The sequence below is a fragment of the Schistocerca serialis genome, chromosome 12 (assembly GCF_023864345.2).
Source record: "Schistocerca serialis cubense isolate TAMUIC-IGC-003099 chromosome 12, iqSchSeri2.2, whole genome shotgun sequence".
NCBI lineage: Eukaryota > Metazoa > Arthropoda > Insecta > Orthoptera > Acrididae > Schistocerca > Schistocerca serialis.
The window spans coordinates 1,278,710-1,302,582 of NC_064649.1; the positions used below are offsets into that span (position 1 = coordinate 1,278,710).

The 23,873-nt window shown below is 44.0% G+C and overlaps 1 protein-coding gene across 6 annotated transcripts in view; it reads left to right on the forward strand.

The window, feature by feature from the left end:
* LOC126428418 (programmed cell death 6-interacting protein) overlaps positions 1-23,873 on the forward strand; it is a 184,410-nt gene that overhangs the window by 132,178 nt on the left and 28,359 nt on the right. For 2 of the 6 annotated variants that reach the window (XM_050090342.1, XM_050090343.1), the window contains exon 15: positions 12,134-12,298. The exons of 2 other annotated variants lie outside the window; for them this stretch is intronic. In XM_050090342.1, coding sequence (XP_049946299.1) covers positions 12,134-12,298 — 165 coding nt within the window. Of the gene's footprint in view, positions 1-12,133; positions 12,299-15,002; positions 15,223-23,873 lie in introns of those variants that run through there. 2 more of the 6 variants (XM_050090346.1, XM_050090347.1) reach the window with 2 other exon arrangements.

Consider the following 23,873-nt stretch of genomic DNA (forward strand, 5'->3'; position numbering starts at 1 on the left):
GACGACTGGTCTGACGCAGTCGAAAGTGTGCTGGGCGGAAGTGAGCTGCGACAGCTTTAACGAGCCGGTCACGCCGGGACGGGTCGATACTCGTTATGCCGGTTACTGAAGTTTGTGAAGCACCTCTTATATCATTTTAACAGTAGCACTGGAAAGACAGAGTGCCAATCGTTGCATGGAGGGCATTGAGTTGCTTACAGGCACAATGAGAAAGAATTCCAGAAATATTTCTGCTTTCGGATGGAGTCATTCTTCAGAAGTAGAAAACTTTCACATATTCACAAGCACAACTTGCGCGCGCACGCACACACACACACTTAACCTTAGTGCCCAGAGATATCGTGGAATTTGTCATTTTGACAACCACACAGCACAAGTCTAAAGCGGTTTCCACATCTGACTGGTATGACACCAGATACAGCAGTGGTGCTGCGTGCTGTATTTCTTTGACACCCTCGGAATTCTAGTGTTACTTGACAGAGTATCCAGATGAACATAAGTGTTGTCATTCTGGTTAAGGCATTAGAATTGAACCACGAATCCAGAAAAAAGAAAGAAAGAAGAAATGTTTGATTCGAAAGTGGATTTTGTGCAAAAATAACACGGGGCCATCGAGCACGCTTATAAAGAATGTAGCACTCTTATCTAAAAGATGCATTTGTGAACCACTGTTGAATAACGAAAGCTGATTCAGAGTACAGTAGAACTCCCAATTATCTGGATAATTGGGTAAATCGTGAAAACTTACTATTGTAATATTAATATAGTGACTACTACAAGATAATGTAAATACATTGTCAGTTCTTGAAAACATCAGTAAGTCAGTTGTTTTGCTGTCTTTAATTGTTTTCGTGGAGCTGTCTCGCATTTGCTCGACGGTGAGCAGCTGCGTGCGGTCACACTCGGGCTGCCACTCTGTCGTGTTAGAGTAGTGACGATACGAGCAGTTTCTTCTCTCACACTTCAAATAGTTTCGTCGTCACTGAAAATTTGGAAGCCTGGGTCCAAAGAATCGCGCGCTAGCTACTCACCTACATCCTCTGGCCTGCAACCGAAAGTCGAGGAATTTTCCAAAGGATCTTACGTCCTCAAGTGATATTTTCTTCTCTGCTGCTTCTTTCTTCCTCCACGTGTTCATCTTCATGTTTCTGTATCTCACTTTTGCTTGAAATGCCTTTCAGTTTATCATAACAATATGGTTGTTTTCATCAAATTCCATGCTTCTGCCACCACGTAAGACAGTCCTCTACATACAATTTTTGTTGATGAGGCACAATGTGTTCATTAAAAACTTCAACAGTTGTCCTCCATAATGTCGCTCTGTAGTTTCAGGTTCGTTGGCTCCAGCGAACTCATTATGTTTGGTGGCAGGAAGTGTGTTTTTGCAACATCTGTCTTCTCTGTAGAAGGCTTGCTTGCTGCTGGATGGTTGAGTGTATTGTCCTGGATTAACATCACCTTAATACCTTCTTTCCCTATGGTGGTTTTTTTTTCCGCTTCAGGTATGAAAATTGAATTGTACTTGTCTCGAAAGAAAGTAGCAGTAACCCAGGCATTTGGTTGATTCTTGTAACAGATGCAAAATTTTTAACATTTATGAGGAACTGGTGTTTCTCAAATTTGCCATTAGCAGAAGGGATATGTTGTGGTTTCCCGTAGAGTCAGCACGGTCACACTGTCCTTACTTGCCTCCCAAATAAGGTCTGTCCTGCATACGCAGTATAAAAATTCAGGGTCATAAGATTTTGCTTCAATTTCGAATTTTCAGTAAAATTCTCTGCTGCTTTTGGATCTGCTGATAGTTATTCACCACCTAAATCCAACTCTCAGATACCGTGACTTCCCCAGAAATTCTGTAGCCGACCATTCTCAACTTTGAATGAAGGCAAACTTGTCTATTTTTCTCGCCTAAAAGTCTTGCTTCTTCACAAACAGTAGGCTCTAGAAGAGGGTTTCCTGGTGCTTGCTACTGCAGAATCCAGTCTAATATGTCCTGTTCCGGCTTTTCCTATTTAATGTTTTCAATGCTTTGATGAACTCACATCTTCATTCTTGAGATATAAATATTAAAATTGAGGATTCCCCCTCTCTCCCATAAAAAATTGTCAATGTTTCCATGCTAAACATCTCAGCTAAATGATAACCATTCACGCTACACCTAATTGTTAGTTTTGTCTGCCGAGGATAAGACGAGAAGTTCCCTTCGATAAGACATATATTTCACAGTAAATTAAAACACACGTACAAAACTAAATACGTGGAAGAGAGACTGTATAGTGACAAATCGGCGTGAGTGTTAAGGTCGAGAGACAGACTGATGTAGGCCGCACCGAACAATGGGCACCACAAACACAAGAATTTGCGTATAGTGCATACTGTATTCGTTGTTCACGGGAAGATTTTGTCTTTTAATACGTTTGCTGCCGATTGATTCTAGAATGATCAAGAAATGTATATTGTACTCTATAGTGTAATAACTGTTGAGCAAAACCAACCACTTTAGTAGTACAGTCAAATTTCTTTCTGCTCGAAGCAATCCGAGCAGTCGGAGTCCGAATAATTGGATTTCTGCCGTATCTGTCGAGCTCCGTATCGAGCTCTATTTAAAAATCTTATACGTTAGAGATGCTGAACAGGTTTAAAGTTGTTCTACAGTGAATTTTGACGATAACGCTTCGTGCGAGTGCACGAGACACGGTAAGATAGTCGGTGGTGCGATATTTGTGTTCCTCTATCAAAAGTGAGAGTCGAACTTAAATTATACTGCCGCAGTATACCTCGTTACTTCCTCCCAAAATTCACTGGGCCGTCGTTTACTGACACCAGAGTTAGAGCACAGTGACCGTGCTCCGAAATTCGTTCACGAGGTGGCAGTCGCTCGACACTGCAGGAATCTGGCCGCTGCCACCCGCAACTTCGGCCAAGTGTACGGAAGCCCGGCACGACGGGCAGTACGCGCGCGAGGCTACTGTCGGCAGAGCCGGCGAGTGCCACGTCGGTTCTAGGACACGAATCTCGAGTACGTGATTCGATCGAAGGCAGACGTAGCTGCTCTGAGAAGTGAGTTGTGGGAGTTATTTCACAGCACGGTGCAGCAGGAATAAGAATTGGTAAGCGATTTCGCTCGGTCCGGAGAGCCATCTTTTTGCTTCGAGTCGTGTGCTCTGGAGTTAAGAACGGGGTACGGAGGACTTAAAACCGAACCGGAAGAGTGACAGTCGACCGACGCGTACGGGTGCCGCGGTCGTCGTACGAGAGAGGATTCCGGGCGACACGAGTGGTTTCGAGATTTGCGAGAGTAGTGTGGAGGGCTGAGGCAGGTGGCAGGTGGCAGCCGGTCGACGGAGCTGTGCAGCGACGCTTCGCAGGTGGCCGCTCCTCCGCCAGTCCTCGCACCACACGCCGGACGCTCCCGTGCTCCGTCCTCTCCCTGCCGAACAGCAAATTTACGCTACTGCTCTAATTGTGTGAATTATCTTTGTATTTTTAAAATATACTAAGTGGAAAGAACACACTTTTCGTGTGACTAAAAGGCAATAGCAGTAGCTACCTGTACACAAATTTAATTTTTTCTTTTTGTTTTGGTGCACGTATGCTGTTAGTGCCGTGGCTTTTGGCTGACAGTTGCTGGCGACAAAGTGCGTGCCGCTTTTGCTGGTTGCGGTACAGAAACCTGCTTTTAAAATAGTTCGTTTTAAACGTCTCCCGTTTCGTTACATTTTTGTCCGAGTGAGCAGCGAATAAAATCTGTAAAGTTTAACTCGCTCTCGAGAGACGAGTCGTGGTCTCGGTGGCTGACACGGATTGTAGACCGCTGTCCGTACCCCTCGCCACTCTCCCGCTTCGCCGACAATCTCGGAGTGTTATATATAATTGTAGGTGTAGGTGTTTATGGAACGACTGCATAATGTTAACAGCTTCAGCCAGTGGACTGTTGTCAGACGACATTAAATGAATGCGATTGAGACCGTGTTTTACAGTTTAGAAAGTGATGCCGATCCAGATCGGATGGTGCTGTGTTGAGAATATTGGATACGTTGTCGTGTGGTTCAAATCCCGGTTCAGTCAGACGATTGTTTTTTCTTAGTATACTTAAATTGCCTGAAGTGAACATCAGATTGTTCCCCAAATAGGCCACAGACTGTCTCGTTCGTAATCCTTTTCAGCTTGAGCTCGTGTTCTGCCTCCTTTGACCCACACTTGGGTGGATATTAAACTTTAACCTTCCTTGCTTCAGTTACGAATTAAGTATGTTATTGTTTAAGTTACTATAAGCAAACATTTTACCATATAGAAAGTTTGTCACATTTAATGTTTTCATCTTTTTTAATGTTATTTTTGTTTTTAAATGTTTTACTAAGATTGTTCTTCCCTATTCAGTAATTCACCTTCTCTGTTGTTAATATTGTGGGTGATGGTGTGTGACATGTTTGTGGTAATTGTGATAAGGGTTGCACTGCACGAAGAAACACAGCTGCACGGAAAGTAGTAGTGTGTCACCGTATCAGAATGCGCACGTACAGGAGAAGAAACTGGAATGGATACCTGCATTTAGGAAAGAAATACCACTTAAAACTGGTTATCAGATTGGCAGTCCAGCCTAACTTCTACTCTGTTCTGTCTCGTTTGTTCTGTTTTCATGTTTTACATCGTGAAGCTTCCTGTCTCAAATTTGCAGATAAGTTGCACAGTTCAGTTCACTTTCCAATTTTCTTCTAATCAAATCGTATATTTTTAAAAGGGCATCTGTCTGTAACTTTGTGATACTGATTTTGCTGTTGCCTCCTATACTACGTATGTAACCTGAAGAGCCAAAGAAACTGATACAGTTGCCTAATATCGTGTAGGGTCCCTGCGAACACGCAGGAGTGCCGCAGCACGGACTCGAGTAATATCTGGTGTAATGCTGCAGGGAAGTGACACCACGAATCCCCGGGGACTGGGTGTGTGTGTCGTCCTCGTCATTTCGTCGTCATTCGTGAAAGTGGCCAGAATGGACTGAGTAAAAGATTGGGAATTTGTACCGGCACTGATGATGCGCAGTTGAGCGCCCCACAAACCAACCGTCCTCGTCCTCGTCCTCGTCATCGTCCTCGTCATCGTCATCGTCATCGTCATCATCATCATCATCATCATCATCCACCACAAATCCTGCAGGGCTGTCCTGTAAGAGTACAAGAGGGTGGAGATCTCATCTGAACAGCACATTGTAATGCATTCCAGATATGCTCAGTAATGTTCATGTCTGGGGAGTTTGGTGGCCAGTGGAAGTGTTTAAACTCAGAAGAGTGTTTCTGGAGTTAGTCCGTAGCAATTCTGGACGTGTGGGGTGTCGCATTGTTCTGCCCGAATTGTCCGAGTCTGTCAGAATGCGCAGTGGACACGAATGGGTGCAGGTGGTCAGTCGGGATGCTTACGTACGCGTCAGCTCTGTCGTATTTAGACGTATGGGGGGTCCCGTATCACTCCGACTGCACGCACCCCACACCATTACGCGGAGCCCCCACCAGCTCCGACAGTCCTCGGCTGACGTGCAGAGTCCACGAATTTACGAGGTCGTCTCCGTACCCGTACACACCCGTCCACTCGATGCAATTTGAAACGAGACACGTCCGACCGGTCGACGCGTTTCCGGTCGTTCGACAGTCCGGTGTAGGTGTCGGCAGTCGTCGAGGGTACGAGAGTGGGCCTCTGGCTCCGAAAGTCCGTATCGACGACGTTTCGTCGAACGGTTTGCGCGCCACTTATCGGTGGCCCGTCATCTAAATCTGCAACAATTCGCAGAAGGTTTGCACTTACGTCACATCGGACGATTCTCTTCAGTATCGTCGGTCCTATTATTACGGGATCTTTTTCCGGTGGCAGCGACGTCGGAGATTTGACGTTTTACCAGATTTCGGTCGTACGGGAAAATGTCCACTTCACCGCTACCTCGGAGATGCCGTGTCCCGTCACTCGTGTGCCGACTATAACGGTGCGTTCAAAGTCACTCAGATGGCGATAACCTGCCACTGTAGCAGTAGTAACGGATCTGACAACTGCGCCAGATGCTCGTTTTCTTATATAGGCGTTCCCAATTGCAACACCTTATTATGCCTGCTTACATATCTCTTTATTTGAATACACACGGTTATATCACTTTCTTTGGGATTTCAGTGTAAATGAACATTATGACATTAAAGCAGTATCTGTCCACCAGTTAGTACATACTCTACAGTGTTCTGAAAAACAATGTTAATTTTTGGAGGGCACCTGTCAGCAATGCACGCCTGCGAGGAGTTACACCTAAAGCTGAGGTCTCGTCAGTTAAACGGTGCAGTAAAACGTAGAGCACTGACTGAGCCATTTCTTCGTAAACGGAAGGGCAGAAAATTAGAAGACCGCATTCTTTTCGTAGTCTTTTGATTTTATGCAGAATGTATTCCTACCAGAAATTCCAGTGCAACACGAGTTTTATCCGTGACAACTCACTGTCAGTGTACTTTGCATACATTATATAAATACTGACACAAATACAGTATACATATGCCGTGAGTGTGAAGGCCGGAAAGCTCACGGCTGATTCTGTTACACCTAATCAATTCTGTGAAATTAGACATTGCTTTCCAGTTATTTACCTCGCGATAAGGATTTCGACACTATAAAAAGGAGACTGAGGAAACGGGACACATTATATATTGTCCGTGATGTTACAGAGGTCATTTTTAAAAGTTCAAAGCCAGGTAAATTTCTTGTCAGGGAGGGTACTGCTGCTGCTGCTGCTGTTGTTGCTGTAATACTGGTGGCAAACGTGTCACAGGAGGACCAGAAGTCACAGACGGGGGAAGGTTACATTCTCTGTCTGCACTTTTGACATTTTGTTTTTGGCGACGCAAGTAATGACGGCAATACAGCTTCTACAATGACCGAAGGCCGTCAGATTAATCGCACTTTTCTTCTGAGCCTCTGACGTGGTCCTCTGGCTGCACCAGATAAACCGGCTCATCCTTCGGGAAAGGTTCCCGATACGTCGGAGGACGTTACTGCCTGACGGACACAGACATTACGGACAAGACATTTTGAAGTGGCCTCTAAAGAATGACAGCCGGGACAACGAATGAGTGGACTGTTAAACACTGATTAATATTATAGAATCACGATTTAGTATTTCAAAATGTAGAACCGTACATATTATACTGTATACGGTCGAGATAATTCTAATATGAATATGCAGGAGTGTACAATTTTTGTATGTTTTAAACATTTTTTGAGGCATCAGTTTCCAGCTTTTAATGATTAATGTTCAATCTCTTGCTTGACAATCACATTTGCATCATATAATGTAAAAATGTCTATAAAGATGCACATTCAAAATAATTATACAATTTAAACAGTTTTTCTTAATTACCCACAACTGTGTGGCTGTTACGCACCTTTAAAAATATACAATTGATTATACGCACGGTATCATTTTTTCATGTGAGGTAGTACCTTCCGTTTCGTCGTAGTGTGCGGTAGGCAGTGATTTGAGCACCGACTCTTCTGAGCCAGAGATTTTTCGTCCTGTTGGAGTCCCTCCAAATAGTGAAAAAAATTTTATGTTCATTTCTGTCAGGATGTGTGTCTGTTACACTTATAAGCCATGGTCTTGTACTGTTGCTTGTCTTTCTTCAGAAACATTGTGACAAATAATGCAACTGAAGGTGCAGAACTTACCATCTTTAGGGATTAAGATGGTGCCAAATATGAAAAGTCTTGTACTGCTCTAGACCAACAATCTTGCTGTACTAGAGTTTAATTTTTCCTGTAAACATAGTAAACAGTGCCCTTCAAATCCCCACACGGCCATCTCATTTAAAATTTTTCGGTAATTCTGCAAATTGTTTTTCATGAGTGTCTGTATACATCCTTTCACAGTCAAGACAATTTCCCTCCCTGTCTTTCTGTGAGTGTCCTGTTGTTCTACTTCTAATTAGTTCAATGTCACTAGGATGTTAATCTCTCATCTTTTGTAGTTATTTTCTTTAAAAATGTAACATAATTGTATGGATAAAAAAATCTACTTGCCAGTGGCAGCCGGAGAACACACCTATAAAGGTATTGAAATGTGCAAGCTTTTGGAACCAGTGGCTCCTTCTGCAGAAGGGGAATGAAAAGGGGCGAAGGAAGAGGACTGGTAAGGTTTACGAAATGGGAAGGGCTCGGAAAAGTGGCCCGGAACCCCAGGTCGGTGGAGACTTACTGGACGGGACGAGAAGGAAAGACTGATTCTCGGGGACTGCACGGGTCTAGATTTTAAAACCTGGGAGCGTAAAAGGTGCGAGGCAGAGATTACTTCGAACGGTTCTGGCCACAATCCCGACATAATCCACCGTCACTATCTCAGAATCATTCCTTACGATTCTCCCGAGGGTACCTGCTTCACAACCTGTCCTCAGGTCCCTACAATGTGATCGTAACCTGTTCTGTGCAGAACCTCAGATTTTTCGTTCCCTAAAAACTGACGAGTCCAACATTATCTTCCAGTGAACAAGGGATCTACCACTGTGGTACTTGACTGACAGGAGTAATTAAGCAAAGGTCTGTGCCAGCTGTCTGAAAACTCTACGTACGGCATCTGCCGTAGAGATACCATTCCTGTGATTTGAACTGACCTGCAGTACCTTCGTAAAGCCTCAGGTCACTCTTAAGGATTGTCATCTCAATCTGTATAAATTCGTACCCCACCCAAACCAAACACCCCCACCTTTTGCCTTCTAAGATCCACAAACCCAATCACCCTAGCCATCCTGTAATTACTGGCTTCAAAGCACTCACTGAACGTATAACTACCTTAGTTGATGCAACCTGTAGCTATAATAAAGACACCAACAATTTTCTAGGTCATCTGAAATCTGCACCTGTCCCAATCCCACGACACACCTTGCTTGTCACCACTGATTCACGTCCCTCCGTCCCCCGTGTACACGGAATGTCTGTCTGCTACTGAACCTTTCCTCGTTCGGCACCACCTTACTCCAAACCTGTGACACCTCAATCAACTTTATTCTTACTAACTACTACTTTACCTTCGAGGGGCAGACGTGCTAACCGATCGGGAGCACAGCGACGGGAACCGGAATAGCTCCTCCCTGTGCAGACCTTTTCGTGGGTTGCTCGAAGGTGACTTTCTCGGGATCCGTAACCCTTCAGTTCCCGGTTCGATTTAGATACGCCGGTGTCCGAAATTAAGGCGACAAACTGCTATTTCGCCTTTCCGTGTCTCAATTCACGATATAATTGTACAAAATGTCAACAGCTGTACGTACAATTGTGTTCTGCATGGAAGTCGGCATTCCGGTCGACAGACGACCACGCCGACAGTGACGTCAGGGTATCTGTCGAATGGGGTAGTGTTTGACAGGTAGTCCCTCTTCCACAACTGCTGTGTACACAGCCACAGACGGTGCATTATGGCACAGAGAAGACACCTGCCAGACTCTTCGGAGTGGCGGGCCGTAAGAAGAACGGAAGCGGGACAGTCGCGAACTCGTGTGGCCCGGTGGCTAAATGTGAATCGTACGGCGACGGTTTGTCTCTATAAACTGTATCCCGGAGACCGGGACGGGGCCGACCGTTTGTGACGTCGGGACCCTTATTTGCTCACGAGGGCACAGCAGTAATGCCTTAATAGCGCACGCCAACTGGAATCTGACCCCGTGGCATCCACCGGACTTGTTCTGTCGAGGCAAAAGGTGTACAGGAGGCTCGAGCAGACGTACACCTACTTCTGACGTCTCTTCAGAAGAGAACGTCTAGAGTGGAGCCGTCGGCATGCCACCGGGACGTTCGAATAGTGGGCCGACGTTCTTTTCGCAGACCAGTCCCGATTCGATCCGGACACCGATTCTCGACAGATTTGCATCTGGAGGGAATGTGGAGCTCAATTTCGGGACCGAACATTCTGGAAAGGGACCGATATCGAGGAGAATCGCTAATGGTGTGGGCAGGAATTATGTTAACCACACAAACACCTCCTTACAAAATTGTACGGGCGAACTGGCGAGGTTTAACTCCTATTAGGTATCGTGACGAGATCTCGAGACCTCGTGTCCGGTCGTTACGAGGTGCCGTAGGATCGGAATTCGTATCGACGGATCTCGTAGAGTGTAGGTGCTCGAAGTTTTCTCGGAAACTGAATATATTGCACCCACAGTGTAGCCCGTGCGCTCTCCCGTACAGCGCGTCTGAAAATCGAGGGGAGGCTGGTCACGTTGCCTCGGCATTCACCGGCCACCAAACTTCCTAAAGTCGTGCCCTGAAATGAGATCCATTCTGACAAACATTTTGCCCACCACACCTAGAACTGCTTTTCGTCGCCCCCCGAATCTCCGCAATATCTTTGTTAGATCCTGTGCTGCTTCTGCATCAGTTTCCCTACCCTCTGGTTGGTTCCTACCCCTGTGACTACCCCACTGCCAGACTTGCCCTGTGCCCCCCGCCCCCACTACGCCCCTTCCCAACCACCACCACCTATATCAGTCCTGTAACAGACTGAACGTGTACTATTGAAGGGAGACCCACTTTTGAAACAACATATTGTGTACTAGCATTTTGCATCGAAATGATTACCACTGAGTTATCGGTTAGGATGAATGGCATAGGCAGAGGGTGTAACTGGGAACACACAATATTCTGTAGCAGAACTTCCTCTACAGCATCAGTGCCTGCTTCACCACATGTGCCATCTGTATTCTTCCTTCAGGTCACAAGTTTTCCAGAACTCCACAGATGGGAACTGACATTAAATATGCTTCGGTTCTTGCCACCCTTGTGGCAGTCTCAGCTTTTCTTCGCGGTAACTGTTACTTTCTTCATTTTCTATGTAGGCCAATTTGTGTACATGAGGTGTGCTTGCTTGTGTATATGAATGTGTGTGTGTGTGTGTGTGTGTGTGTGTGTGTGTGTGTGTGTGTGTGTGTGTGTGTGTGTGTGTTTTACTGATGAACGTTGTCGAAAGCTTTAGGAAACTATTTTAATTGTGCCTGTCGGTAACTTAACGTGCCTTCTTTACGGTAAGTAGAAGTCTGTGTTTTGCTACAATGTTGGTATTCCTACCTGAACTTTCAGGTGTTTGAGTTTGTTTCTTTATCCCTTTTAGTCTTCTGTATCTGTTTAGTCTCTACTAATATTAACTTGTGCACGATGCTTTGGCAGCAGTCTCTGTGTGTGTATTACCCTGTCTCCCACCTTTAAGCTCTCAGGTTTTCAAATCTCGTCTGGCGCAGTCCCCGAGAATCGGTCTTTCCTTCTAATCCGGTGCAGTAATTCTCCCCTGACTGGGGTTCTGGGTGACTTTTCCAAAGTCTCTCCATTTCCTAAACCTCACCAGTCCTTTTCCTTCGTGTGTTTTTCTTCCCTCTTGAAGCCTTTTGCCAGGAGGAGGGGCAACTGGCTCCAAAAGTTTGCAAATTTAAATACCTATATATGTGCATGTGAGTAGACTTTTTATCTATACAATTACATAATATTTTCAAAGATTGTTTTCATCCCGTATTTTTTTGTAATTGCTTAGCACAGCCAGGATTTTAGGCGGTGGGTTATTGCTTTTATGCCAGGATAACTATTCTAGAGCAAATCGATCTTCCATTTCTGTAACAATTTGCTACCTTCCATTTGTAAAATAAGTCGCCGCTTTTTGTGCGGCTCTGAGAGCGACTTCAATATTACTTTGTACAGACCCTTATTTGATACATTTAATTAGTCTGTTTGGTAACAAAGTTTGAGGACATTAATTTCTCACAATTTTAAGCTTCAAAAAAATATTTCTTCTCATCTGTGCACTGCGTTACGCTTTCCTGCGGTCACCGTACTGCCTCTCCGTACGTACCTCCCCGACTTCTACTCCTGTTTCCAGGTTTCTGAAGAGACATTTCTCTGTCGTGCTTCAGACTGCATTAGTCACAGTGCCCGCTTTTTTCAGACTGCATTAGCCACAGTGCCCGCTTTTCTCTGCCTGTAGTCCTGCTCGGAGACGAATCTTAGAATAGATTTCTGTACAGTGCTCCCTACCTCGTTCGGAGTTGCGTAACTTACTAACCGAGGGTTAGTTCGTAGTTGTGCCGTGCGCATTCTGAGGAACGGGAGCAGAAATGCAGTTGCAGTTGTTTTGCAGGAACCCTGACTTGGGTAAAAGACCTGGCAGTCCGTACTAAAGAGGAAACGCAGCAGCGCATTACGCAGGCGGCCGGCTACTTGATGGACATTCCGAAGCAGCAGTATGGCAAATTCACTGAGGCAGTGGGTACCGTCATGGGAAAGAGTGAGCCGCAGACAGGAAGTAAGGAATAATTCTCTCTTCTGATTGAAAATCATCTCATTACCATTCATCTCACTGCCAACCGTCTCGCGTCCTCCCATCTCTCATTCTGAAAGTGTGCTGTGGGCTCGTAAACACGAGTTTGCTAACTTCTTTAATGAGGCTTTCCTTTTGAGCAGTTCTGTGAAATTTTTTCTTCGGCTGCATTCGATGCTTACAGCTTTACGAGAAGAATTGCAAACGAGCCACTGTGACAGTCTGGCATCTCACGCCTCGGACTTCGACCGTAAGTATTCTCCCTGCGGTAGCACGGTGGGGAGGAGTGAAACACGATAAAAGTAGAACTGATCTGCAGGTGGAACACGTTGTTAGCTTTTTCACTGTTTGTAGTCACTTGAAGTATGTAGTAGCATCATTCCTGTCTGTGCCTATTTACAGGTCGTGTCACAATATCTTGGCACACTGTTGCAGGCATATAAATATAACCAATACAGCCATTAAATTTTTTTCCTTGCTTCACAGTTGTTCAAAGCAGAGGACAGTGTTTAGTGCCTCCCTTCTTTTCATTTTGATCAATTTATGGTAAAATTGCCCACAAGTTGCAGACTTAGTTATCAATATTTGAAACTCCCACATTAATGCTCAGTGTGACATTTGGCATGCTAATGGAAACGAGAAGTCCAGCACATCTGCTGCCCTCGGATGTGTGTTCTCAGTTACAGATCAGTGTATCTCAAGAACTCTGTCCACTGCTGGCAGTTTTCACCAGTAGTCGACACTGTGGTTTCAGTTCATTTAAGCTGGTATATATAATGTAATTAGACGATTAAGTAAATCTATTCACCTAGTGGCTGCAGAAGAACGCGCACACACACACAGTTATCGAAATTTGCAAGCTTTCGGAGCCAGTGGCTCCATCTTCTGGGCAGAAGGGACAGAGGGCAAGGAAGAGGGGTGAAGGAAAAAGACCGGTGCGGTTTAGGGAACGGGGAGAGTTTGCGAGTCACCCAGAACCCCAGGTCAGGGGACACTTACCGGGCGGGACGAGAAGTCCCTTGGCATCCTGTCCGGTAAATCTCCCCCGATTTGGGGTTCTGGGCAGCTTTTCCAAACTCTCCCCAATTCCTAAACGTGACGGGTCATTTTTCTTCGCCCCTCTCTCCCTTCACCTTCAACCCTTCTGCGGGGAGGAGGGGGCGCCTCTGGCTCCGAAAGCTTGCAAATTTCTATACTTGTACGTGTGTGTTTCCCTGCAGCCACTCGGTGAGTATATTTTTTATCTATTCGATTACATTATTTTTCAAAAATTGATTATTTAAGGTGGTATGTAAATGTACTTGTCTAGTATTATTTACCTAAAATTTATTTTTGTTTATTTTTCATGTGTAAAGTTATTTATGAAGTCAGTTTTGTTGCTGTTTTTCAAATTCTGCTCTCTTATGATGTAGAGTTCTTATTTTTTCTCCTCTGAATCCCTGTTCCCACTCCACCTCCTCTGCCCGTCAAATACCTCCTGCTTATCTGTTGTGTTGCCTGTGTATTTTTTTCTTTCTTCTACTTTTAGTCTACGTAAAAGGTTTCCTGTTGCTATAAAAATGTTTATAGTATCGTGATTGTGCAGCCCCGGTGATACGCCGACTTCGATAACGACAGTGCACTGACTGCTGGTACCTTAATGACGCTGGAGCTGTAGTGGGAGAGACTATTACACTGCGACCTAATTTTAATTCTGTTGTCATTTTCCTCCTCGACAATTTCCTATAACGGGTGGGAGGGAAGATATGTTTCATAAAATTTTGAGAACTGGATTAAAGTCAGACATATTGATAGATAGCAGAGACCGACACAGTGTTCAGACTGCTGTCTCGAGGACAAATGAGCTGGTAATAGAACTTTCACTGACACAAAAAGCTGCTGGCATTTCGAACTTCGAAAGGTAAAGGTTGAGAAAGTAAGGAAGCACAAAATATGTGAGTTTAAATTAGACCCTCAAACACGTGCTGCACTAAAGCGGGGAATGAAAGTAAAATAACGTAGGGTCCAGTCGGTTCGAGTTGAAAAATAAGAAATGTGTGCACGGTGATTGTGAAAGAAGAGCACAGCAAAATAAGTTTAGGTGGAAGACAGAAAAGATTGTCAAAAGCGTAGAGGTATCGATCTTCGGTACGATACTTAAATGGGAAAGAGACTACCAAAAATGTGCCGGGGCACGCTTTTTCAAATTTATAGGTAGGTCAAAAAATTGAGCCTTTTGTCGAGTTGTCGGTTATAAGTGGAAAGTAGCACGGGCTTATCGACGGAGGAGAAATAGACCGATTTGTGTCAGTAACGTGACGCTTTAATGTTCAAATCTGTGTTTTTACAAGGTTAATAATCTATGCTTAAAGTCTGTACTACAAATAAAATAACCAGAAAGAAAAGTTTTGTCGAAATATCTGTTTTACTTAAAATTATTTCATCAGCAGACTAAACTTGATACATTTAATAGGACTTCGGGAAACTGCCACAGACGAGTACTAACGAAATATGCCGAGCTGCTTCTTCACCTTTCTCACCTTTTGTGTGTCGTGGTTTACTCTCGAAGATAACCGGTGTACGTGTTCGATAAACCGCTATCCTGCGCTGACGTGTGTTCAGTTCTTACATATTTTGTAGAAAATAATAACTGCTTGCTTTATATTTCAGTGGCACACAATAAAGTTGAAGGTTTTGCTTGATATTGCAGGTCAGAATGAAGCTTAACTCAATACGACCTTGTAGAGCAGGTCTGCACACCCCAGTCTCGATTCTTCCTAGCGCAGTGGACTTGCCGGCATTTATTCTGTGAACCGAAAGTGCAATCGATCTGACGGCTGTAACGAAACGGACTGGGAATGAAAGTGTGCATACCTCACCGTCACAGCAAACTACCTCACTTATCTGCTGCCTTTTGCTCAGTAACAAATAGGAAATAGTTTTTTGTAATGTTAACAGTAATATTAATCATTGTATGTGATAGCGCTGTACTTCCTCGCTTAAATCTGTTTACACCCTTTAATCTTTATCTAGTGGGAGAATTTAAGTGCCTGAATCTCAGAAGAAAAAAATCTAAATGTTTTAATAAAATAATTTTGTAACACCTTGTGGTGATTGTTCAGCTACCCTTCCTGCTTGTCAGGTGAAAGATTCTGCTCTCTGACCCCCTTTCCTTCTTCTTCCTTGTCCTCCTTTCTGTACTCCGTTTCCCCTGTAAGCACTTAGATGCAGCTTTTATACCATTGTTTCTGTTCAGCCAATGTAGTGTGCTTATAACAGATTAACAATAGAGCAATGCAGATATATGTCTAGAAATACAAAATGCTTTCACCCACACATACACTTCTAACTTTCTGATAATCCTTGCTCACTGCTTTTGTGTCTTGTTGTTACCTATGTATCATTTTCTGTCTCTGAACATCTGCGATAAAATTTATATATGTTTACATTTTGAGCTTTTTAATTTTATTTTTAATTTTGTTTTTGGTTTGCTTTTGTTCATCTTTGTGTGTGTGTGTGTGTGTGTGTGTGTGTGTGTGTGTGTGTGTGTGTGCAGGGAGCACCTCGAAGTGAAAACTTGCTCGGTTTCAGCACCTTGTAAGGGTCCTCAGCTTCATCTTCTGTTACGACTGCCTTTGTACGTCGGTGATATATTTCCGTGGATCTCTCACGGAGACATAGTTCAGTTTCTGTACACCTAATAATTCTGGTCTGTTGTTCTCTTCTAAGCCAGTAGTATGGTTGGGTAATTCTTTATGTAAGACCACATTGAATGGAGCCATTCTTAATCTCATCTAATTTTCAGTAATTTTTGTAAAGAATCTTCAGACTGGAACCTTTAAGAATGTCGCTATATCACAGTGGCAACTTGTGCGAAAAATCGGAAATTCTCAGGGAAAGTAAAACTCGTTCCCACGTACGACAGAAGTTTGTTCGGGGACATTCTGAATTATAATCTGGAAAAATGTGGAAATCTTAGAGAAATATTTTCTAGAAACAAACTCGCTTCTGTAAACTGTTAAGAAATGGAGATGATGATAGTTTTGAAATGCTCAAATTACAGGACCGTGGAACTGTTCTGGAAGATTACCAGCTATTTGTAAATTCGCGCACACACTTCTCTGACAGTTTTTTAGAACATATTCACACTGGACCCGCATTCGAGAGGATGACCGTTAGAACCTGCGTCCGGCCACCCCAATTTAAATTTTCCACGATTTCCGTAAATCACTTCGGGCAAATGCCGGGTCGGTCCCATCGAAGGGGTGCGGCAGACTTCCTTCCCCGTTCTTCCCTGATCCGATGGGACTGATGACCTTTGTGCTCGGTCCCTTCCCCCAAATCGACCGACCGACATATGCTCGTGTGTTTTTTGGTAACCTAATTTGTATTAATCAGATGTCTTCTGGGTTTATAGAGCTTCACGCTTTTTAGTTTGGGCACTGGTTTAGAAAAACTGCACCACACTCTTGAGAAGTATCACAAAAACTTAGCACATAAAAGTAATGTAACACTCTTTTTAATCATTTCTTCAAATTGTAATTTATATGGAAGAAATACCTTAATAGCACCGATTTTTGTATCACAGGAAATAAAATTCTTTCAAGTTGTCGGTGAAAACCGGTAGGCGACCAGTTCTGGGCAGGTTTTCCACTCTCGTCAGGGCTCGAAGCCTTTTTGTCCGAATGCACTATCGTCGAAGCTGAATAACGCTTATTACTTCTTATTACTTTACATATGGAGCTACAAAATCAAACCGACTGGCAGTTGTTCCTACAATAGTACTGTGTGTAGAGCTCGTGTAGGTGATAAATTCTAAAACACTACTTACCAGATTTGTACTTCCGTTCTCGCACGATCCAAACGTAAAAAATAGCTATAGAACCGCATAGCGTTAGATCGTCTACTCACTCCACGTACACATTGTTTGTTGGAGGTGCTATTCACATAACACATTATTTCAGTGTCAGATTTAGTAACTGTATTTTAATCTGTCTTCCAAATGAAACAAAGATCACAGAATGCAACAGAACACTTAGGCACAAAAATATTGGACAAAAGATGAAATTGTCAGCAGAAATAATAATAATAAGTAGGGTTCCAGTCACTGTGAGTCACGGGACAAAAGGAGGCGTACCAGTAAAGGACAGGAGGGGAAAATACCCGGAATTGTGTTCGTAAATGACATAATGTAATTTACATATATTTTCTCGAATTTTTCAGTAATTTGTATCCCATGTTTTGGGGTGTGATTTAAGTATTATTTATTATAAAGTTTTGCAACTTGTACACCAACCAGACTGCAGTTAAAATTTGAACGACAAGAAAAAGAGGCAGGGAGTGAGCCGCGACTGTAGCTACCCCGCCCTCCCCCCCCCCCCCCCCCTTCCCCTCCCCCTCCCAGTGTTACTCACTCTGTATTCTGAACAGGAGAAATTTGGAAAGAGAATTGAAGTTCAGGAAGAAGACGCAAACACTGTGAGGTTCACCAACAATACTGCTATTCGGTCGGAGCCAACGAGGGACTCGGAAGGGCAGTCGAGTGGAATGGATAGCATCTGATAAGAGACGAACGTCTACAAAAGTAAAATGAGGGTAGTAGACTATAGTCAGATCGAGTGAGACGGTCGGTGCCTTTGTGGAAAAATGTTCGCAGTTGCCTACGGAACCACAATTGTATCGAGGTGTGCATTGCTTTGTCCGTCAGTACGTCGCCGAGGTCGGTTCGAGTACCCTGCAGAAGTTTTGCCGGGAAGCCCTTACGTGACCTCTGTACAGTCACGATCTTTCCCATATTTCCATATTTTTGGAGCCCTGGAGAAAGACTTTTGCTGCCGTCAATTTGCTTCGGATGAACAGATGCACACCTGGGTACCCTGGTGGTTCCGCTGGCAACCCTGACTGTTTTTCCGGGAAAGCGCTGCCGTGGGATAATGTATTCTCAGTCCTGACAATTGCTTTTGAAATGATAAACGGTTTTCTTACTTTCCCTCTGTCTCATTTCCATTTGTCATAACAATATAGATTGAGCCATTTTACATTTCCATTTCACATTTGTATATGAATATGGTTTGAATGCTGACCCTTTAGAAGTGGTACTTTTTTATTTTATTGTTTTATAAGTATAGGTGGGTGAGAGTAATTCCTACCCACCACCTTCTACACAGTACGAAAATAGATATCCTTCTATGGAATAGGAGGAGTTTGTTTTCAAATGTAACTTTGCCATTTGTCAGGCATTGCATACTATTGGGTAAGTGATCAAGAATTTTGGCAGTAACATTTTGCACCCCCTTTCTGTGTTAGGCAATCTTAATGTAGAATAATGAATGTCAATTTTTTCCGATATTGTAATTACATACATCATTGTTCTTTTTGGACTGCAGTGGGTTATTAACAATAAACTTTGAGGGAATAAATATCAAAAGTCAAAATGCCTAATTTCTTAAACAAATGATTACAAGACATTCATGGAGGAGGACAGCAGGAGCTGCAGTGACATAGACGGGAGATTCTTGCAGAAAAAGTGAGGGTAAATAGGGCACATTTAAATAAATCTGTATGAATATTTACTTTATTACGATTGTTTCCATTTATTGGCCATCCTCACAGTATCTGCATAAGCAAGTAACATTAAAATTACAGAACTGCCCCAAAATTTGTTTTGTATACACAGGCTAAGTGGTAAATTTTGCCCTTTCCTCCTGTGTAAAAGAACTACTACGGTACATCAATTACACATCAGATAAGTTATGAAGTCCAAAAAACTGTGACAAATGATTGAAAAGAAAGTCACTGTTCCTACTCTTGAGTTCATGTTGTTGAAGGGGATCATTCTTTATCACAATATCCTAGCACAAATAATTTTTAACCCTTAACATGAAACATCTCTGAAATGTGCGTAACTAGAAACATGCAGTCTCTCACACCACCTAATATTTTATATCGCGGTACTCCACATAAGTTGACAGAAATCAAGTAAATAGTCATTTAATTCATGTTATAAGTAAGTTTAATATAAATATAAAAATATAAATATATATTTAACAAATACTAACAAAGAGATAGAGGGGCTGGCCAGTACTTACCTCAGCTCAGTACAGCCGATAGATACACATAAAACAGAACTGAAAATTTACATTCCTAGCTTTCGGAACTTTGTTCCTTCATCAGGGAGGAGAGAGGGGAAAAAAAGGGAAGAAGGGAAAGTGGATTCGGTTACTCACAACCCAGGTTATGAAGCAACAGGGAAAGGTAAACAGGGAGGGTAGCAAGGATGGAGGCATGGTTGTCAGAGGGAAGCCAAAGATATTCTACTGTAAGTACTGTGCCAGCTTCAACCAAAGAGGATGCATACAGAAGTAAAGAGGTATATAGTATAAAGATAAAGATAAACACAACTATGTAGGATGAAAAGATGCGTGAATAGCTACTCCAAAACCCAAGCCACCTTCCTGGATGTTGACCTTCATCTTGTTGAAGCTCACATCCACACCTCTGTCCATATCAAACCCACAAACAAACAACAGTACCTTCACTTTGATAGCTGCCATCCTTTCCACATCAAACGCTCCCTTCCCTACAGCCTAGGTATTCGTGGCAAACGTATCTGCTCCAGTGACGAATCCCTCAACAACTACACCAATAACCTGACCAGTGCTTTCCTCTCCCGCAACTATCCTGCAGACCTTGTCCACAAACAGATTTCCCGAGCAATACATTCCTCCCCATCCAACAACAATGTTCCTACCCCCAGACCACACAGAAGTATCCCCCTTGTCACCCAATATTATCCTGGCCTCGAAAACATCAACAAATTACTCCGCCAGGGATATGACTTTCTCAAGTCAACCCCTGAAATGAGATCATCCCTTGACAAAATTCTCCCCACACCACCCAGAGTTGCCTTTCGTCGCCCCCCTAACCTCCGTAACATCCTTGTTAAACCCTACAATATTCCCAGACTACCTTCTCTACCCAGCGGTTCCTACCCCTGTAACCGACCCCGCTGCAAAACCTGCCCCATGCATCCGCCCACAACCACCTACTCCAGCCCCGCTACTGGTAAAACATACACAATTCAAGGCAGGGCTACGTGTGAAACTACACATGTCATTTATCAACTGACATGCCTGCACTGCACAGCCTTTTACATCGGCATGACAACAACCAAACTGGCTGAGCGCATGAACGGACACAGACGAACTGTCCGCCTAGGAGATGCCCAATACCCAGTAGCGGAGCATGCCCTCCAGCATAATTCTAGGGACCTAGGAACCTGCTACACCGTATGTGCCATTTGGCTTCTCCCACCCAACACCAGTCCCTCTGAACTGCGGAGATGGGAACTTGCACTCCAACACATCCTTTCATCCCGCCATCCCCCTGGACTGAACCTACGTTAAACAACCTCACTCCCATTCACTCTTCAGTCTTCTCCTCTTTCCCTTTCCTCTTTAGCTATTCACGCATCTTTTCATCCTACATAGTTGTGTTTATCTTTATCTTTATACTATATACCTCTTTACTTCTGTATGCATCCTCTTTGGTTGAAGCTGGCACAGTACTTACAGTAGAATATCTTTGGCTTCCCTCTGACAACCATGCCTCCATCCTTGCTACCCTCCCTGTTTACCTTTCCCTGTTGCTTCATAACCTGGGTTGTGAGTAACCGAATCCACTTTCCCTTCTTCCCTTTTTTTCCCCTCTCTCCTCCCTGATGAAGGAACAAAGTTCCGAAAGCTAGGAATGTAAATTTTCAGTTCTGTTTTATGTGTATCTATCGGCTGTACTGAGCTGAGGTAAGTACTGGCCAGCCCCTCTATCTCTTTGTTAGTATTTGTTTCACATCTTATATGAGATTTTCCATTAATCATTTAGATCACCTATATGGTCCACATCCTTCATTGTTTTGTCCCTTTTGTTAGCTATCACTTACGTCTGTCATCTTAACACTTTCTCTCCTTCAGTGTTTTATATATACATAAATAAATATTTTCGTCACCAACTGTGCTAGTTTCATCATCCTCCTATTATCCTGTTCCGTTTATAGTCCTCTTCTCTTTTTTATTTATTGATTTATTTATTCAACATTCCATAGTTTTAACGTTCGTTATTCGCTGTTTCCCAGCCAACAATCACTGCCAACAATCTCTTCCACACCTACCAGTATCATCCATTTCCGTCGATTTCTTGTTGCTGGCGATACTTTTGTGCCATTGGCTATCTTTCTCTGCCACAAGAAAAAATTGTGGGACATTTCTGCCCCACCCGCGATCTTTTTTGCGGCACGCGCGATCTTTTTTGCGGCTCGCGCGATCGCTTTTGCGGCACGCGCGATCGATTTTGCGGCACGCGCGATCGATTTTGCGGCACGCGCGATCTTTTTTCGCCACTCGCTCTCTCTGTTTTTGAGCTACGTGTGTTCTTTTTTCCCCTGATCTGGACATAGTTGCTTGGTCTGGTCAACTTTTTCCGTATTTTTCTTATTTACTGGTCTTCCTTTGGTATTGAACATTAGCCACACAATTTCTTTCCTTCTCGTCCTTCCCTCCGTGTTTTACTCCTTCTTATGATTACTATCTCAACTTTAGTTATTTAATTTCCCTACCCACCAGTTACCCACTATGTACCCTAATCCTATACCACATTATTTACATTCATTCCGGAAACATGCATTCACTGTAGCCAAACTGCAATCCCACATACTTTTCCTCCAGTCCTGCTTAACCTTTGGAATTACCCCTAAAGGGCTTACCTTAAAAGTTCCCATCTCTGGGTGCAATTCCTCCTTCCACCAGTCTCTCCTGGAATTCCAGAACCTTCAATCCTTAGCCCTTACCCAACTTGTCCTGAATCTCTACACTACTTCATGTAACCACCACTCCCAACAGCTCCTATCTCTCTTCAAAGTCCTCCACCTCTCAAACCCTTGCTTGGAGAACACACTGAGGAACATCATCCTAGAAGCCAGCTGCAAACTTGAGTTCCATGCCACACAACACCTGAAAAAACTATCCACAGTGCTAGTGCAACACCTAAGAAGTGGGGTCCCTCTCCCTATCCCTCACAAACACCAACCACAACAGAACCTTCAACAAACCCCCCTCATAGCCAACAAACCTAGCCTTGCCACCCTACTCAATCTCCCCATCCCAGCACATACCCCACACAGACCAAATCTCAACTATAACCACAGTCAAATGCCACATATCACCAGTCCCAATTCAGTCCTAAACCTCTCATCCAGATCCCTCTCTCCTCCAGAGACATCTGTTCTATCAAAAGGCTTAACCTTTAGCCCCACACCTAAATTCAATCACACTGCCTTGGTTAAAGATCTCCTCTCATTCACCCGGAACCTCAACTGGAAATATCACTTCACTACCCAAACACAGCCCCCCCCAAGTACTAGACCCAGTGTTGAACCCTGTCTAGAACAGTTCCGACTGCCTTCTCAAAGGGATCCTCCTCCCCTCCCCCAAAACCATCCCTTGCAGACATTTCAGGAATTCCTCACATCCAGTGTTGCCTCCCAGTCCTTCTTGAAGAACATCCCGACAACCCCCAACATCACCCCAGCTGAATCCCGTGCCATTAAAGAGCTGAAAATAGACCACTCTATTGTTATCCTCCCGGCGGATAAAGGCTCCACAACTGTCGTACTTGACCGTGTGGAGTATGTGGCAGAAGGACTGCGGCAACTCTCTGACACCTCAACCTACAAAGCTGTTACCCAGGATCCCATTCCCTCCATCCAGACTGAGCTGCAAAAAATTCTAAAAATCCAAGGTCCCTCACAAGGCCTCACAACGGCTTCCATAGACTTACTCACTCCACCTGAGCCACGTACCCCTACCTTCTACCTATTACCCAAAATCCACAAAGAGAACCATCCTGGCCGTCCCATTGTAGCAGGCTTCAAATCCCCAACCGAACGTATCTCAGCTCTGGTAGACCAGCACCTACAACCTATCACCCGCAGACTCCCATCCTACATCAAAGACACAAACCACTTCCTAGAACGCCTCAAATCCATTCCCACTCCTCTCCCACCTGAAACCTTTCTTGTCACCATAGATGCTACATCCCTTTACACAAACATCCCACATACCCATGGTCTCTCTGCCCTTGAGCACTACCTCTCCCAACGCCCACCCGAAGATCTTCCAAAAACCTCGTTCCTTATCACACTTACCAACTTCATCCTCACCCATAATTACTTCACTTTTGAAGGCCAGACTTACAAACAAATCAGGGGAACGGCCATGGGAACCAGGATGGCTCCCTCCTATGCCAACCTCTTCATGGGCCGCATGGAGGAGGCTTTCCTGAAGACCCAACAGCTGCTTCCCCTGGCCTGGTATAGGTTTATAGATGACATCTTTGTGGTCTGGACTCATGGTGAAGAAACACTCCTTAATTTCCTCCATAACCTCAACTCCTTTTCGAATCTGAATTTCACCTGGTCCTTCTCCAAAACCCAAGCCACCTTCCTGGATGTTGACCTTCATCTTGTTGAAGCTCACATCCACACCTATGTCCATATCAAACCCACAAACAAACAACAGTACCTTCACTT